The 15,684-nt window shown below is 58.4% G+C and overlaps 1 protein-coding gene across 1 annotated transcript in view; it reads right to left on the reverse strand.

Annotated features, from left to right (window-relative positions):
* Positions 1–15,684, reverse strand: part of PTPRS (protein tyrosine phosphatase receptor type S) — a 65,320-nt gene that overhangs the window by 31,601 nt on the left and 18,035 nt on the right. The window contains 2 exon segments of the mRNA XM_039878550.1: positions 9,284–9,941; positions 15,085–15,273. Coding sequence (XP_039734484.1) covers positions 9,284–9,941; positions 15,085–15,273 — 847 coding nt within the window.

The following is a 15,684-nucleotide window of genomic DNA, read 5'->3' on the forward strand; positions in this document are numbered from 1 at the left end:
GGGAGGGGCAGAGAGCGGGAGGGACAGAGACAGAGAGGAGGAGGGGGAGGGGGCCCACTTCAATGCTGCATATTAACTCTAGCAGATGTGACCCAATGTGACAAGTCACATTGTCACATCGCAGCCCTGGCAGAACAACAGAATATTAATAATAATAATAATAATAACAATAATAATAATAATAATAATAAACAGGGGGATGAACTTGAACGCTGAGGAAACGGGCATGTTCTGTGCATTTCTTAGCGGGAAAGCGGATGCAGCCTTCTGTCCCCACCTCGCAGACCATGAAGGCAGCAGGACGAATTTCGGGGGCTCCATTTTCGGAAGTCAGATGGGTTTCCGGATTGGAGGTAGGGGGGAGCGCCCGAACTTCCACCAGGCGTTGCTGCCCCAGGAGAGGTTTAACCGCAGTGGGCAGGATGGGGCTCACCTAGCGAACCCTTCTAGCCACGAAGAGCTTGTCCCTGGCTAAGACCTTGGGGCTTCAGGAGGCCACGTGGGCGCGTTCCCAGCTTTGGGCGTGTCAAGGAGTCTTGTCTCCAGCTATAGACAGGACAGACTGGAGGCTCGAAAGGCAAAACGGGACCACAGAGTGACTTACAGCATCCCAACCTGCCTCTAATTTCCACGTGGTATTCGGGGGTACGGTTGTCCCCCTAAGAGGCTGTTTGTAGGGAGTGTGACCTGCCCTGCAGAGAAGGGGGCTCCAGGGGCTAAAGGGAGGCAGTCTGGTTCTCTCTCTTCCAGCCTGGGTTCCCAGCTGGAAACCCCAACCCCTGCTCCCTAATCCCGGATGGAGGCAAAGAAGAGGGGGCGGGGAGGAGGGCCAAGAAGCTGGCAGTCAGTCCTTCAGAAAAGGAAGCCCCACGAAAAGTCCAGAGTCACGCTGGAGACAGGATGGAGTGGAAGGTAGCATCTCCAGGGGGAGGCAAGGGGAGGCAGGGAGGGGAGAGCAGAGACATGCAGACAGGTGACAGGGGCAGTGAGGGGCAGGGCAGGACACTGGATGGGGGGAGGTGTAACTCATGTAGCTGCTTGGCAGAGATGAACAGGATGGAGAGGGGGGTGGGGGAGAAGAGAATGGGGTCCGGCCAGCCAGCGGACGCAGTCCAGGCCAGCCGCCGGCATCCACGGCGAGGCTCGCGAGTGGGATGCCTGACGCTGCGTTGTCATGGAAACGGAACACGATGGGGGATGAGCGTGGGGGAGCTAATTAATCAAGGACAGAAAACGGCATCGACGTCCAGAACAAAACCAGGGAAAACAAATGAAGAAACAAAGCGGAATAAAAAAAAAAAAGAAAAATAAAAATCCAAAACACCAACCGAAACAAAAAACCTTTCTGAAACAAAACACCCGAAAGCCATAAGGAAAAAAACATGGAATGGGTGTGGGGCTGAAAATCGGGGTCTGAAAGGAGGAGGGCTGTGGCTTCCCGCGGGAGGTGCCCCCCCACCCCTGGCAGAACACAGGGTCTGGCCCCCAGCACCCGAGAGCCTCAGCGGCCACAGAGGTGACGTCCTTGGAGAAAGAACCTTCGGGCAAACCAACCCGGCCCCGCTGGAGCGCCTCTCTACAAAGCCCCTCTCAGCCCTCTTCTCAGTGACACTCCGCCTGTCTCTTAGGGCTGAACGCACGGGCTGGCCACTGAGCACACAGTAGGGCCAACTCCTCACGGCTAAGGAGCATGTCTCCGGGCAGAGGTGGGGACGTGCACGTGGCTGAATGAGCCCGGCCACCTTGGGGGTGTCCCTCAAACTTCTGGAGCCTCCATTCCCTCAACTGAGAAATGGGGTGACATGCTGAGGCCCCTGAGCTGCCGAGGGCAGTGACCGCTCGCCGTGGGCGTGGGGCCGGTGAAGCTCCTGTCTGGGACTTCCGGGGCGCTGGGAAGATTCGCTACGATGAGGGAGTTTGGGGATGAATTAGAATGGAAAACGTTTTTTAAAAAAGGAAATAGTTAAGAATTTCTATTGAATTCCCATCTTGCTTTCCAGCAGCCGACTCTGAGAGGCAAATGTTCTCAAGCCCGTTCTGTGGAGAGGTGACAAGGCCCGCTGGAAGACACACATGAAGGAAGAGGGTGGGCCAGAGGGAGAAACCCGCATGCCTGGTCCCGGCCTCTCGCATGAAGTCAGCCTTCTCTTCTCTCTCCACGGTGAGCAGTGAGAGTTATAGCTGGGTGTCCCTTTTTGGCATCTGGCTTGCTTTCAAACTTGTGTGTGACATCGAACAGGGCAAAAGGACTCACCACCTATGTACACCTATCAACTGAATAAAAGCCAGTAGCCCCCAGCGGAATAATAACCAGCAGCCATCACAATAAATCCCCAGACGCCTTCAGTAAAAGGCTTACACTGAAAGAGCCCGCTGGAACATCTAAGGGAGTTAAGAGCTAGCTTCAGGATTTACAGATTAAATGTGAGCTCCATTTAGCCCTCTATAAGGCTCGACATCTCGCCAAAGAGACCCTGTTCACATCTGACCTTAAAATATCTCCCCTTAGGAAGTGTCGTCATTTGGAAGGTAAGTTTTTTCAGAAGGAGAGACGAGGCCTACCTCTTAACTCTGCGGAAGACATGCTGTGCAGGATTGTTAACCAAACTACAAGCCAGTTAAACGTGGGAGGGCATTTATCCACAACAGTAATTTTAGTGCTTGTAATCCCCAACATGGCCGGCAGCCATCAGTTAAATGGATCTGCCAATAGCTATAAAAGCCGACACCCAAGACACTTAGCCCGCTTGCTTCCCCACCCTCCCCGTTGGCTTCTCAGGGTGTGCAGCAGAAGGGGGGCTGGTTTGCCGCGGGTCTGGGGAGGACTGCGCCCAGTGCCACTAGGTGACTCAGAGCTCCCGCGGGGGTCTCAGGAGGCCTCCGGGAGTCCTCCCAGCTGGCAAGGGAGGGCAGGTGGCCGACGCTGTGTTCTGCCCAGTTTGGTGCTGACACCCGCCCGCGTCATCTCTCCACCCCCGGCTGCAAGCTTGAGGTGCGGGTTAGAAAGTAAGGTGGGCGCGGAGCCCACGGGCCAGTGGCCCCGCGGGACCCCCACCCCCAATTACCGACCTGAATGGAGGGTCCAGGCGGGTTATAAGGGGACCACACCAGCCTTGGTCCTCAGCACGCTCCAGCTGGCTCTCGTTTCCAGCTCTTCTCGTCACCGAGTAGCCGGGGGTCCCAGCGGGGGGACCCGCGTGGGTGAGAAGTCAGAAGAAGGTGGTGGGGTGGGAAGTGGTGGAGGTTGGAGAGAGGTGGGAATTCAAAGCTTCAAACCAGATTCATGGAAAAAACAACTCAAAGCCGTCAAAGCAACGGAGGGGCGGCCCCTCCCAGGCAGGAGGAAGAGGCAAAACTCAAAGAGCCAAAGGGGGGGGTTCAGGGGGGGAGAAGAAGAGGCCAAGGGGGGAGGGGTGGGGAACTCAAAGTGGGGGTGATCTGCTGAGGCGCTGGAGGTGGGGCACTGTGCAGTCAGCAAAACCTCATGTGGGTTATTGAAAACCCGCGCGCCCAGCTCTGGGGGGGGGGAAGTGAGGGAGGGCTCCAGGGGGGAAATTTTGGGGTGAGAAGAAGCTGCAGGGAGGCTCCTCCAGAACTCAAATGAGGGTGAGGGAGGATGGGAGGAGGCGGGGGAGTATTCAAGTCTGCAGCCTCCCACAGTTTAACCCAATTACACCTGTCCACCGGGAGGGGAGGGTCAGAGGCCTCATTTCGCGCCCATTTCTCAGCCCTCACTGTGAACCCCAGCCTGTAGCCCAGGAGGAAGCTTGCTTTACCCCCATGGCCTGCCCTCTCGTCTTCGCCCCTCCCCCACCCTCCCACCACCCAGCTCTCTCCCATGCCTGGGATGGCATGCAAGGCCTGGAGGGACCTGGCTGGACCCCTGGCCCACGGGCTGACCAGCGGCCTCGGCAAGTTGGCATTTTGAACTGGACGATTGCTGCGCTGTAGGTGGTTTTGGTATTTATTTATTTATTCATTCATTCATTTATTTAGGTATGCTCTCTCCCCAGGTGTTTTGTTTTGGTTTGGTTTTTTAATTGGTCCAAGCAGAAAATGGGATATCTTTGTCAATCGACTGACTCCCTCTGCCCCCCTCGCTGTGGCCGCCGGAGACACGGGGCTTTCCAAATGACAAGGTGTAATCTAATGCCCCCCTCACCCCCCCAAACAGAAGAAACAGCAGTGCAAGGGGTGTGAGCAGGCAGCAGGCGACAGGTGTCTGGAGCTCAGTGTTCCTGCAGAATGCCCCCTCCCCACCACCCGCCATGTCCAAACGGGGGAACGCCTGCCTCCCACCCTGGAGCCCCCTCTCCCCTCACGAGGGTGGGATGAGAAGGGGTGGGTCCTGATCTGCTACTGTCTACCACAGGGTCAACTCAGGGGCCTTGGGGGTGGCATGGCTAGGTATAATCAGCAGGAACTGGGGAGCTCGCCAACACGCCCCAGTGGAAATCTTTATGAAGATATGGTGGGGAGGGGCTCCAGGCCCAATATCTGTATCTACTCCTGTTCTGGGGGCGGGGCAGGAGGTAAGGGGAGCACCTAGAGCTCATATCCGCCAATTCTACAGCTTAGTGCCGGAAATTAACTTTAAGAACAATTACAATTCCATGCTACAGATTGATCTGAAAAGGCCCAGGGACGGGGGGTCACAGATTAAGGGTTCTGAAGAACAGCTGGAAATTGGGGCGATCTAGATCTGCCACTGGTGACACACGTCGAGTCCCGGGTTTCTTAACTTGGTATTCCGAGACTGGGCATTTAACTACCCCAGCCCCGCGTGGCCTCCTCGAAAGTGGAAAGTTCTTCCCTGTCTCCTCTCCAGCTTGCTGAGCTCTCCGAGGGTCCCTGTGACATAGGGTGGGTGGCACGGCATCTAACTGGGCCCTGTGCATTATGGTTCAATAATGCTATGTTGCTAGGCCGAGTGGTAAAGACACCATCTTTAAGAGCCACTAACCCACGCCTTAAAAGCTTACAATTTTAAAGAGACAAAAAAGAACCCTGACAGTCAGAAAGCATGTCATCTGATCGTCTTCGCATCCTGTCAAAAGCCTGAGCTGCATCTTCCACCGGAGAGTTCTGGGAGTGGAGCTGCCAGCTGCATTAGAAAATAGCCTTGGTTTTGACTCTGGCCTTTTGGATCTCAGCTAAATTTCAGGAGGAGAAGGGCAAGTCTCAATATTCCTTCCCCCGAACGACTCAGGGTCAGTAAAGCTGGAGATCGTGACTTGAAGAAGTTAGGTTAGGGGTGGAAATTCCTTGCAATTAACTCCCAGAACTGGCTGCTTTCGCAACAATGTAACGCCTGTTTGTGGCTTTCGTGCCAGGTGGCCCATCTCCGCTGGTGGGCTGGTACTTATCTGCAAGGGTAGCCTGGCACCCAAACTGAGCCTTTTTTTCCCTCCTCCTTCTGATTCTGTGGCCACAGAACTTCCTGGGGGAGTGACAGGGCATAAGATGAGAGACGTGGCTCTGGGGAGGCCACTGATCTCACGGGAATGGGTTTAGAGCCAGGAGCAAATGAGATCATGGGACAGGCTCAGAAAAACACTAGCAAAGAATGAGATCTGAGCAAATGAGTTAGCTTTTACCCTACGATGCTTTTCAAAGCGGTTCCCCATAAGCCATACGATTCGAACAGTGGACCTGTGAAGTACGTAACAGGGAAACTGAGGTCCCCCCGAAAAAGGAAGGGACTATTCCCACATCGTTTGCTTCAACTTAATCTTTAACTTCCCTGTTCTACAACAATCCCACTAGCGATTTCTTTTGTGCTGTGCACTAAACAGGGCGCTTGAGGAGCATTAATTAGCTCGATGGAATCCTCCCAACTCCCCTAGGCGTATCAATGACCCTCACAGTTCAGAGGAGAAGTAGGGATTCCAGGCATCCAAGTGACTTGCCCAAGGCCACAAAGCCAAGGGGGGGCCAGGGCAAGATTTGAATCCTGGTTCTGTCAGAGGCCAGGTTCTCCTGCCCCTTAAGTCCAAGTGGTCCTCTTCGGAGATCCGCGGCCACCTCTCAGTTCCAATTCGCTAGGACCCAGCTTCGGTAGAGTGGCTGGGGAGATGGCTTTCCTCCACCTTTTTACACTTCCCTGAGGGCCTACCTAGCAACTGTCACACTGAATTAAAAAGGAAACAGGAGAAATATATTCCCCTTTATTGCATCTAAAGTCTTCTTGACAACTTAGCTCCGGACTTAATAACTGAGGGTTTAGAGAAAGCAGGTGAGGGACAGGGTTGGGGAGGGGGTGGCAGAAAGGTGACCCCACAGAGACTGGCCTTCGTCCTCAAGTATCATTTACACTGGATAGTGGCTGGAGGGTGGGGGCTAGAAATCTAAGTGGATTTTACTGGGGGGCTGGTCCTGGGATTGGAGTGGGACCCTCAAGGGCTTGCCTCTCCTCAGGAAGGGAACAGACGGTGGGACTGTGCATCTCTGAAAACTGGCAAGAGTGAGAGAGACACACAGAGAGGAAGAAAGCAGAAAGAGAGAGAGAGGCAGAGGCAGAGGGAGAGTCAGGGAGGCAGAGGTGTGGAGGGGGGGAGGCTGTGTCCAAAGTTCTCCTGGTTTTTTTCCAGAATTCCACAGTTCTGATGCTCAGGTACTCAGAAAGTGACCGTGCTGTATTGGACACCTGTGACTGGACCCAGAGCCTGCGAGGGGGTAGGAGAAGCAGCCAAAGCTGCCTGGGAGGCTAAGACATAGCACTAAAGGGCCGGATAACTGGGTATGTATTTCTTCCAAAGTCTGTCATGCTACATTTTCCGATGGGGGGCTCCATATTTGTGCTCAGCCAGGACCCGTTAAGTCACCAACTGCCATTCTGAGCACTGCCTACGTGCCAAGCATGCATCACTGTGGGAGGATGGTCCGGTTTAAGGCGGCCACGTCCCACATCTGGAGACGTGTCCCTCTATCCAACAAGAATTCAAAATGCTGACTGCCCATTGAGTCGTGCTTCAAATGCCTGTTCTGGGGGTTTCTTGGGAGGGTGGGAGGTGCTCTCACGCTGAGGCACGAGGATGAGAACGTGCCTGCTTATGCCCCCGTCCAACATGGCGGCCTCGGGGCTGAGGCACCAGATCTGGGTAAAAGGGGGCTGGCCGGCCAGTGAGGTCAGGCAAATTGGGCTGCTCTCCCCACACCCCCCACCCAAGCTCTGACCTCCCACGCTGTCTATGCTCCCTCCACTGCACCCTCCAGCCCAGGCGGTCACTTTCTGCCCCAGCATCCCAGCTGTGGGACCCCTTCCACCCTCCCAGATGGTAGTCGGGACAGGAACACTGGCTTTTAAATCACAATGCGTTTGGAGAACAACCACAGAACAGCTCAGCCCAAGAAACCGAAACCAAATAGCACAGAAACACAAGACAGAACCAAAGACGAACCGCTTTAGGGAGGAGGGCGCCGGTGAAGGGATGGGAGGGGGAAAAAAAAACGAACTGATCGGTTTTTTCCCCCCCGAAATGAAACAAAACCAAAAAACAAAACAAAACAAAACAACAACTCATAAATAAAACGAAGGAAAAAAAAAAACCAACGAAGAAAACCAAAGGAGAAAAACGGAACAGAAGACGAGAAACACTCCAACAGAAGGCGTTGGGAAGTCACCAAACCCAACCAACGAGTGGCATGCAGAGAAATTCGTACATTCTCCCAGCATGCATCAGGCCCAAGTTACCATGACGACGAGGAGTGCAAAAAACTGAGCAACAACATTACCAACGGATGCACAGAGGCGAACAAGGCAAGCATCGCATGTGTGCGGCCGGCCCTGGGCCGGGCTGGGCGCGGCTGAGGTTTTCGTGTCTTTCTGGGTTTTTGCTCTCGCTTGGCGGTTTTTTGTTTTGTTTTGTTCGCTTTGCGCTTATCGTTCGCATTCGGTTCGTTTCGTTTTTTGTTTTTGTTTGTTTTTTTTTTTCCAGTTTGCGGATCTGTTCTTTTCCGTGTGCGTGTCTGCGGGTGTCCGTGTGCGTGTCCGTGTGTTTCGTGTGTGTGTGCGTGTGTCACTTTCGGAATGTAAAAATGTGGGTAAAGAAAGTAAAAAAGAAAAAAACACACCAACCTTCTCGAAGCTCTGAGGGATGTAAAGGGGGTTTGATGCAGAACACAATGACATGGGGAGAAGAGAAAAAATAGGGGAGATACAGAGAGTAAAAAGAGGACTTCCCAAGGCTAAAAGCTGCAATAGTTCGTTTTTTTTTTCTTTAAACTAAAAAAAAAAAAATTAAAAAACAAAAAAAAAGAACAGCAATGACCTTTTTTTTCTTTCGTCCGCTCCTTCCTAGACCAACAACATCTACATTTGCCTTCCACGATTCTCTTTTTAAATTCAATTTGGGGGCGTCCGAGACCCAGGCAAAGACTGGGAAGCTGTACCCCCAAAGGGAAGGCAGTTCGTGCCGGAGACCCCGCCTCCGGCGGGCTGAGGACGCAGCGGCCCCCCTCCCTGGACGTGCCCTGGCTAGAGGTCCCGCCCCCGCCCTGCCCATGCCTGCCGGACATTCTCCTTGAGCTCTGCCAGACTCGCACACCCCCATCCTGGGTGTTTGCAGAGAAATAAGCCGGTTAGACGAAGACCAGTGGGCTGGCCTCGTGGACACGCTACGACTCACCAGAGGTGCCGAGGCAGCAGGCAGGTGTGTGCTCCCCGCCCGCCCCCCCGAGTCCCTGTCCCCTCCCTCAAGCAGCCTCCTCCTCAGAGACAAGATGCAGAACCCAAGGTGCAGCACCGAGGAGCTGCTTCGGGCCAGGGGGGCTGCGGCGGGGAGGAGCCGCCTGGCCTCCGGGTGCAGAGTGGCGGGGCCGGGTGCGGCCACCAGGGACGCGGGGGCCTGGAGGAGGGGTGTGACGAAATCACGTGCCCACAGCCAATCGGGACAGCCCTGGGGTCTGAATGGGTCCTGGCAGGCAGAAGCTGTTTCTACCACAGATCTGATCAGAAACACCGGATGGGAGGCGGGAGGCGGAGGGGCGGGAATGGCGGAGGAGAGGGCAGATTAAAATTCCTGAAAGGACCGAAGAGAAGCAACACGGGAGGAGAGGGGGTTGACAGAGGCATCTGGGAGCAGGGGGAGCCCCCCCGGGGCCTCCGAGGGGACACCAAGGGCCCCAGAGGGAAGTGTGCAGACGCTTCCCAGGGCTTCCTCGGGTGGGCGGGGTTGTGGGGTGAGGACCCCACGGCCCTGGGAAGGACAAGCACGGCTGGCCTGACAGAGCCAGGCCCCAGGGTACAGGTGCCTGCTATGGCCCTGGCCTCGCGCTGGCCTACACGAGTCCTTTCTGGGACCGCAGGGGCCGGCAACGAGGGTCAGCCTCCAAGACCCCACCCCGACTCTCAGATGGAGGGCGCTGGAGGAGGGGCGGTGAGGCGAGAGCCACGAGGCCACGGATTTCGGAGAAGCGAAGCGAGCACATGACAGGGGGAGGCACGCACGACACACCACAGAAGAAGCTGACTCGGGCGGGCGGGGTGGGGCCGAGGCCTGCAGGCTCCCCGGGCCCTGCAGGCTCAAGACTGACCCCCACTCCCAGCCCTGCCCCGTCCCCTCCTGCCGCCCCCTCCCCAAGTCCTGCAGCCCACTGGGTGTCCAGCACAAGGCACAGGGGTGGGGAAGGGTCAAGCTGCCCCCATTTATAGGCAAAGAAACCGAGGTCCGGAGAGAGACACTGCCCAGCCCACGTCCGGCCTCGACCGGGCAGGGGGCCTCCTGCTTGGGTCTGCAGGGGACGGGGGAGCCCGGAGGCTATGAGCCCGAGGGGAGATGGGGACGGGGCGGGGCGGGTCCCTGCCTCGACCTGGACTCGGCGTTCCCTACCTCGCACGTAGAGGTTGGCGGGTGACGAGTAGCGCACCCCCGCACTGTTGGTGGCCACACACTCGTATTTGCCCTGGTCGGTCTCCTCGCTGCTCTCGATCTGCAGAGCCCCTGTGGGGAGAGGCGAGAAGGCTCGGCCAGTCAGGGGAGGCCCGGGGGAGACCCCGGAGGGCTGTCCCAGAGTCCTGTCAGGCCTGTCTTCCGTTCTGGCTGGGCCAGAGAGGTGGACAAAAGAGATGAGTTAGCCCAGAAGCCCCAGCTGAGCCGGGGCCTCCCTGGCCCGCCGGGCCTAGCCCCACACCAGCCTGAACGCACCATGCTCCCCCCAAAACCCTCCACTGTTACTGTGAAAGCAGCTGGTCACGGGGCTGGGGCTTCAGAAACAACTGCCGAGTCGACCTGTGGGCTGGCAGGGCGTGCGCCATGAAGGCGTGCCTGCAAAGCCCCGGCAGGCGCTCTCCAGGTCAAGGGCAAAGAGCAGGTTGGCACCTGCAACGCCCAGTGCTCATTCCGGAGACCCCGGGACCTCAGGTGCCACCACGAGTGACGTGCAGAATCAGGGCCTGCAGAGCTCAAAGGTCAACGGACACAGAGCCGTGTTCCCTCAAGGGTGCTGGAAATTCCAGGACAGGGTCATCCCAGTGACTGTTAAAGTGAAGGGTGTCGTGTCTGAATCACAGGCGTCGGGACCTCAGTATCTGCCGCTAACTGAAAAGGGACCTGAACTCCCCAGCGATTTCGGGTCGCCGGAGCCGGACGCCCTTCCCCGAGCCATCTGCAGTCCCCCCTTCGGCCCCGTCCGTGGTGCTCACGGGTGCAGAGGGGGGTTTTCGAAAGGGTCTGGAAGCAACGGTCTGAATGGGAGGCTCCGAGACCCACAGAGGAGGCCAGAGGCTGGGGCCTCCAGTGTGTCTGGAGTCGCAAGCGGGGACCAAAGAACCTGTTTGTCACGAGAGAATAACGATCTGAAGAAGAGGCCAGTCCCTCAGGCGTATTTCAGGGCCAAGTCACAGCCCTCGGCCTGTGACGAAACTATAACAGGGCCACTTTCCCTTTGGGGATGTTTGAAGTCACAGGCCTGGGTCAGACCCCACTTCCCATGAACGTATAAGAATGAAGGAAACTTCTCGAGAAAACATTTGGAAACACAGGCCTCGATCCAGCACTAGGGCGCCCGTGAGTAAATGAGAACAGGACACCCGATACCACGAGCCTGGGGGAAAATCCTCGTTTTCGCAAATGAACAAAGGTGAGCAAACTTCTCTAAGTACGTTTGAAACCTCGGGCCTCGGTACGATATCTGAGTGCCCGCGAATAAAGGAAAATGAGGTGAAGGTGTCTACACGTGTGCCTGGGACACTGCTCTCCAGGGCTGTGGACGAGGGCTCTGCCTCCACCTGACATTCCCAGCTTTCCCGCCCCCAAGCGTCTGGGGAGGCAGGCAGGCGTTACTGCGGAGGCCCAGAGAGGGCAGGGAGGCAGCTCCGGGCCACACAGCGCTGCCGGGCAAGGCCGGGATCAGACACAGACGCCTTCCCAGGGCCCCAAACAGGCCGATTCCAGCCTGGGCTCAGGGCATCATCAAGGGCCCGATCAGACCCGGCCTGCGAGTGCCTGTCTCCTGCTCCCTCAGCCGGACCCCCACCCCCAGATCATAGCCTGGGAGCCAGGAGACCCCTTCTGCACGCTCATCTTACAGATGAGGGAACAGGCTGCAGACGGATGAGGGTGTCACACAGAGCGACGGTCGGACACCTGGCTCCCGGCGCTCTGGGTGGGCCTGGGAGGTGGGCCCACCCTGAGTAGGGGACGGCCCCCATTCTGCAGCCAGGTGGCCTGAGGAGCCACCGTGCCCACACTCGGCCCCCAGCCACAGACAGTGACGCAGACACGGAGACTGGACGGACACTGGGCAGGGTGGCGAGGTGGAGACGTGGAGTGGGGCCTGGGGGGCTGGAGGGGCCGTGAGTGGGTGGCTGGCTGAGGGAGAGCCTCTTACCTCGGATCGGAGTGCTTTCTGTAAGGGAAGCAGAGAGAGTAAGGTGAATGACAGAAGGCAGTCATGGGGGGCCGCAGGGCCCCAGGGAGGCCAGGCCAGGCCACCCTGGTGGGGCTGAGCCAGCCTGGGCCTATGAACCCTGCAGGCTTTGCTGAGGAAGAGGAGGCAAGGTTCCTGAGAACAGGGTAGGTTTGAGGGCTTGACAATTAGGAGGGCTTCCTGTAGGAGGCAGCCATCTCCTGAGGAAAGAGGGTCGGGCAGCACCATGCCCGGGGAGGTCTAGGGCCTGGCTGGCCTGGCCCTGTCGGCTGCCTTCCTTCTGGCCCAAGGGAAGGAGGTCCATGACCTCCCTCCCTTCCTTCCTTCTTGGGAGGGACCAGGAATGATGGGGGTGGGGTGAGGGGCTCAGGAATCTTGTTAGAGACAGTGGGAGAGGGGTTAGTGCCCCAGGGCTGGGCATTAAAAAGCAAAAGGAAGCTGTTAACAGACAGGCCAGGTAGGAGGGGCAGGGGAGGGAAGTGGCAGGGGACTGAGGGCAGAGGGAGGGCCCGCAGCCCCTCACTTCCTAAAGGAAAAGAGGAAAGAGTCACCTGTGTGCCCAGCAGGGCACTGGGGACCGACGACTCGACGGACAGGAAAAGCAGGTCCCAGCCTACAGTGTCACACCCTCGGCTCATCTTCCCCAGGAAGATGTGTGCCCCCTCTCTCTGCTGCCGACAGCTGATAACCCCACAGAGGACAAGGGGGACCCCGAGGCCAGGGCAGAGAAGCTGCCGAGGGTGAAAAAACCATGGCTCCTTTCGATGGCCCGGAAGGGGCAGGGGTGAGCCCTGAACCCAGCTCTCCAGCCTCCAGGCTGGGGACCCTCCAGCCTAAACTTTTGGGGGCCCCCACACTATCTCTTACAAAATCCTCAACCTGACAAGACCACTTTATACAGAAGGAAATGGGATTTGCCTAAGGCTGCAACATGGAGCAGTAGAAACCAGGGCAGCGGGATTCTAGGTTGGGCGCTGCTGGGGGCTGCCCCGCTACGCGTGGATTGTGATGGTAAGAACAGGACTTCTTCCCAAAACAGCCAAATAGCCCAGGGCCAACTATACTGAGAGCATAGAACGCAGGCCCAGGAAAATGACAAGGAACAATCACCGACCAATATCAGTCAGTATCACCTTAGTAAGAATTAGCCCAGCAGCTGGTTTCAGGGGATTCAGGCTGGACGCTGGGAACAGAGGATGACTAGTGCCCAGCACGGGCCCAGCTAGAAAACTCCCCAGTCCCGGACTTCTGTAATTCCGTCATTTTCCAGCAGCGTCGAGGCCAGGACGGGGCGGATGGGCTGCTTCGTGCGAAGCCCCGCGAGGCCCAGCGTGCCCCGCCTTTCCCCTGCCCCCGTCCTGGGGCCTTTTTTCCTCTTTTCCTTTTGGGCTCCTCTCTCTGCAGCCCCTTGGTACCTGGCCGGGGAGGGCTGGGGGTGTCGGTGGGAAAGGCTGGGTTAGTAAACATGCCACGTGGGGTGGGTCACAGTTACCGTCACAGTGGCTATTAGTCCGGAGGGAGGGGACAGGAGACAAAGGGGGAACGTTAGTTGACGTGGTGAAGAAACGAGACTTACCAAAGGTTTCTGAACGTTTACAACAGAAGGACAAGAAAGAGAGAACAGGAAGGTTAACGGGGGGTTACGCAGGAGCCCGTATCCTCGTGGGGCGGGACGCCGGGGGGAAGTTGGAGTAACAGAGTCACTGCAGTGACGCAGGCTCTGTGTTCACAGAGCACCTGCTACGTGCCAGGTGTCCGTCGTGGGTCCCTCGCAGGGAGCACGCACATTTTATAAGGACGCCAAGACCCAGCGAGGACCCGCTGACACCAGGCCTTCCGGCCTCAAGGTCCATGGCCTTGATGGCGCCGCTGTGCTTCGGTGGCCATGGCAGACACCCGCAGGGAAGCGACTGGCTCCCCGGGGGGGCCGTCACTCCTCCACCGAGACCCCAAAGCCGCAGATGCCCTCGCACAGATCGGGGTCGGGCTGTCACTCCCCCCAGAGCGGAAGTTCCGGGCTCAACGTCCAGCCCTTTTCAGGGCTTGGTCTTCCACGGGGAAAGGGGCAGAAAGTGGAACAAGGCCGGACGTGCTCGGGGACAAGGCTGGGCAGTGAGTAAGGGGGGGCGCTGAGAACTGGGGGGCCCTCGGGCACGGGGGGCTCCAGCTGGGGGGCCTCAGAGGGCGGGTTGTGTGCACTCACATGGCTTGAAACACGCGTGAGTGCTTGCGGGCACGTCCCCGCCACACGCATCTGCACACGCGGACCAGGGCGTGTGGTGTGCGCAGGAGGGAGTGCAGTGTGGGCACACGTGTGGCCCAGATGGGCTCGAACGAGCTCTGCCTTGGGGGGAGACGGTGACCCCATGTGCCGATGGCACAGCCTGTGTGCCCACAGATCAGGCCAGCACAGGGAGCCCGGACACACACACACACGGACACACTGTGAAGCAGGGGGACACGGACACGACACCCACACAGACCCCCGACAGACGGACTCACAGATGGGGCACGTGCGTACTCTGCCGAGACTTAGCCGTGGAAGTGCCCGTCCCCGAGGTGGCCCACGGGCCCCCCAGCCCCGCCGGGGCCCTGACCCATCATGGACTGACCCCCAACTGCGCCCTCTGCCTCGTCGCATCCTCGCCGCTTCAGCCTCGCGGACACTCTCTCCCTGCAGCTCTCGATGGCTCGCCACACCCTACCTGTCCCTGGCCCACTGCGTCCCCTGGAGCCGCCCTCCACACTGCCCGCTGCCTTGACTGTGTGCACCCATCACCTACCCAGAGGTGAGGCCACTCTCCGTGGCTCCCCCCCACCTCTGCCTGCCTGTCTCCCTCTGCGTCCCCACTGCTGGGGCCCTGCAGAGAGCCACCAGCCTCTGGTTTTCCCTCACCTGCTACCATCTGCACCTCACTGGAACCTGAAGGTGGGTCCTGGAGACACCTCGCCCCCGGGATTCCCACAGCTCCCTGCCATCGTGCACAGCTGGCCCAGGACACGCCCACTCAGGCACTGAGGGGCCCTCCTCCCCATCAGCCGCCAGTCCGCCCCATCACGCCCCCGCTGGCTCAGCCTCGAAGACGCCTTCCCCACCGCCGCGGCCCCTCGTCTCCACCTTTCTGCCCATTCGTCCCCAGGCCTTGGGCCAGGGAGGAGCCGCCCTCCCCGGCTGCCCTCTGTGACATCCACATCCTACCAGCCACCTATGCTCACCTGACCGCAGCTGCTTGATGCGCCCGTTGCTGGCACTGGGGTCCACGGGCAGGAAGTCCTTGAACCAGGTGATCTCGGGGTCAGGGTTGCCACTGGCGGCACACAGCATCGTAGCCGTCCGCGTCCGCTCCACCACCTTCAGCTGGGGGCCCATGTCGATGTTGGGGAAACCGGGGGGCAGCTGGTCCTCTGGGAGTAGAAACGGCAAAACCAGGGGAGAGGCCCAGTTGTCACCTGGCCACCCATCCAGGGCAGGGCTTGGGGATAGCCTGGCGCCTGCCTGGCCCGGCCAGCGACCTCCCACGGCCTGTTCCCTCCTGTCCAGGTGTGGGTCCACTTCCTGGGAAAGAGCTGCTGGCAGGACATCGGGCTAGTCCCCCGCTCTTGCCTGGGGCGATTCTGCTGCCCGGGGGACACTCGGTGATGTCTGGGGACATTCTGGTTGATGACTGGGGTAGGGACTAGGAATGCTACTCAGTGCCACAGACGGCCCTGGGGTCAGCAGGGCTGGCGCTGCAGAGCCCTACGGTGACATCACAGCGGCCAGAGGGAGTTTTGCAAAACGTGAAGCAGACAACACGACCGCCTGGCTGCCCACCC

The sequence above is a fragment of the Pteropus medius genome, unplaced genomic scaffold (genome assembly GCF_902729225.1).
Source record: "Pteropus medius unplaced genomic scaffold, Ma_sr-lr_union100, whole genome shotgun sequence".
In the NCBI taxonomy this organism is placed as follows: Eukaryota; Metazoa; Chordata; class Mammalia; order Chiroptera; family Pteropodidae; genus Pteropus; species Pteropus medius.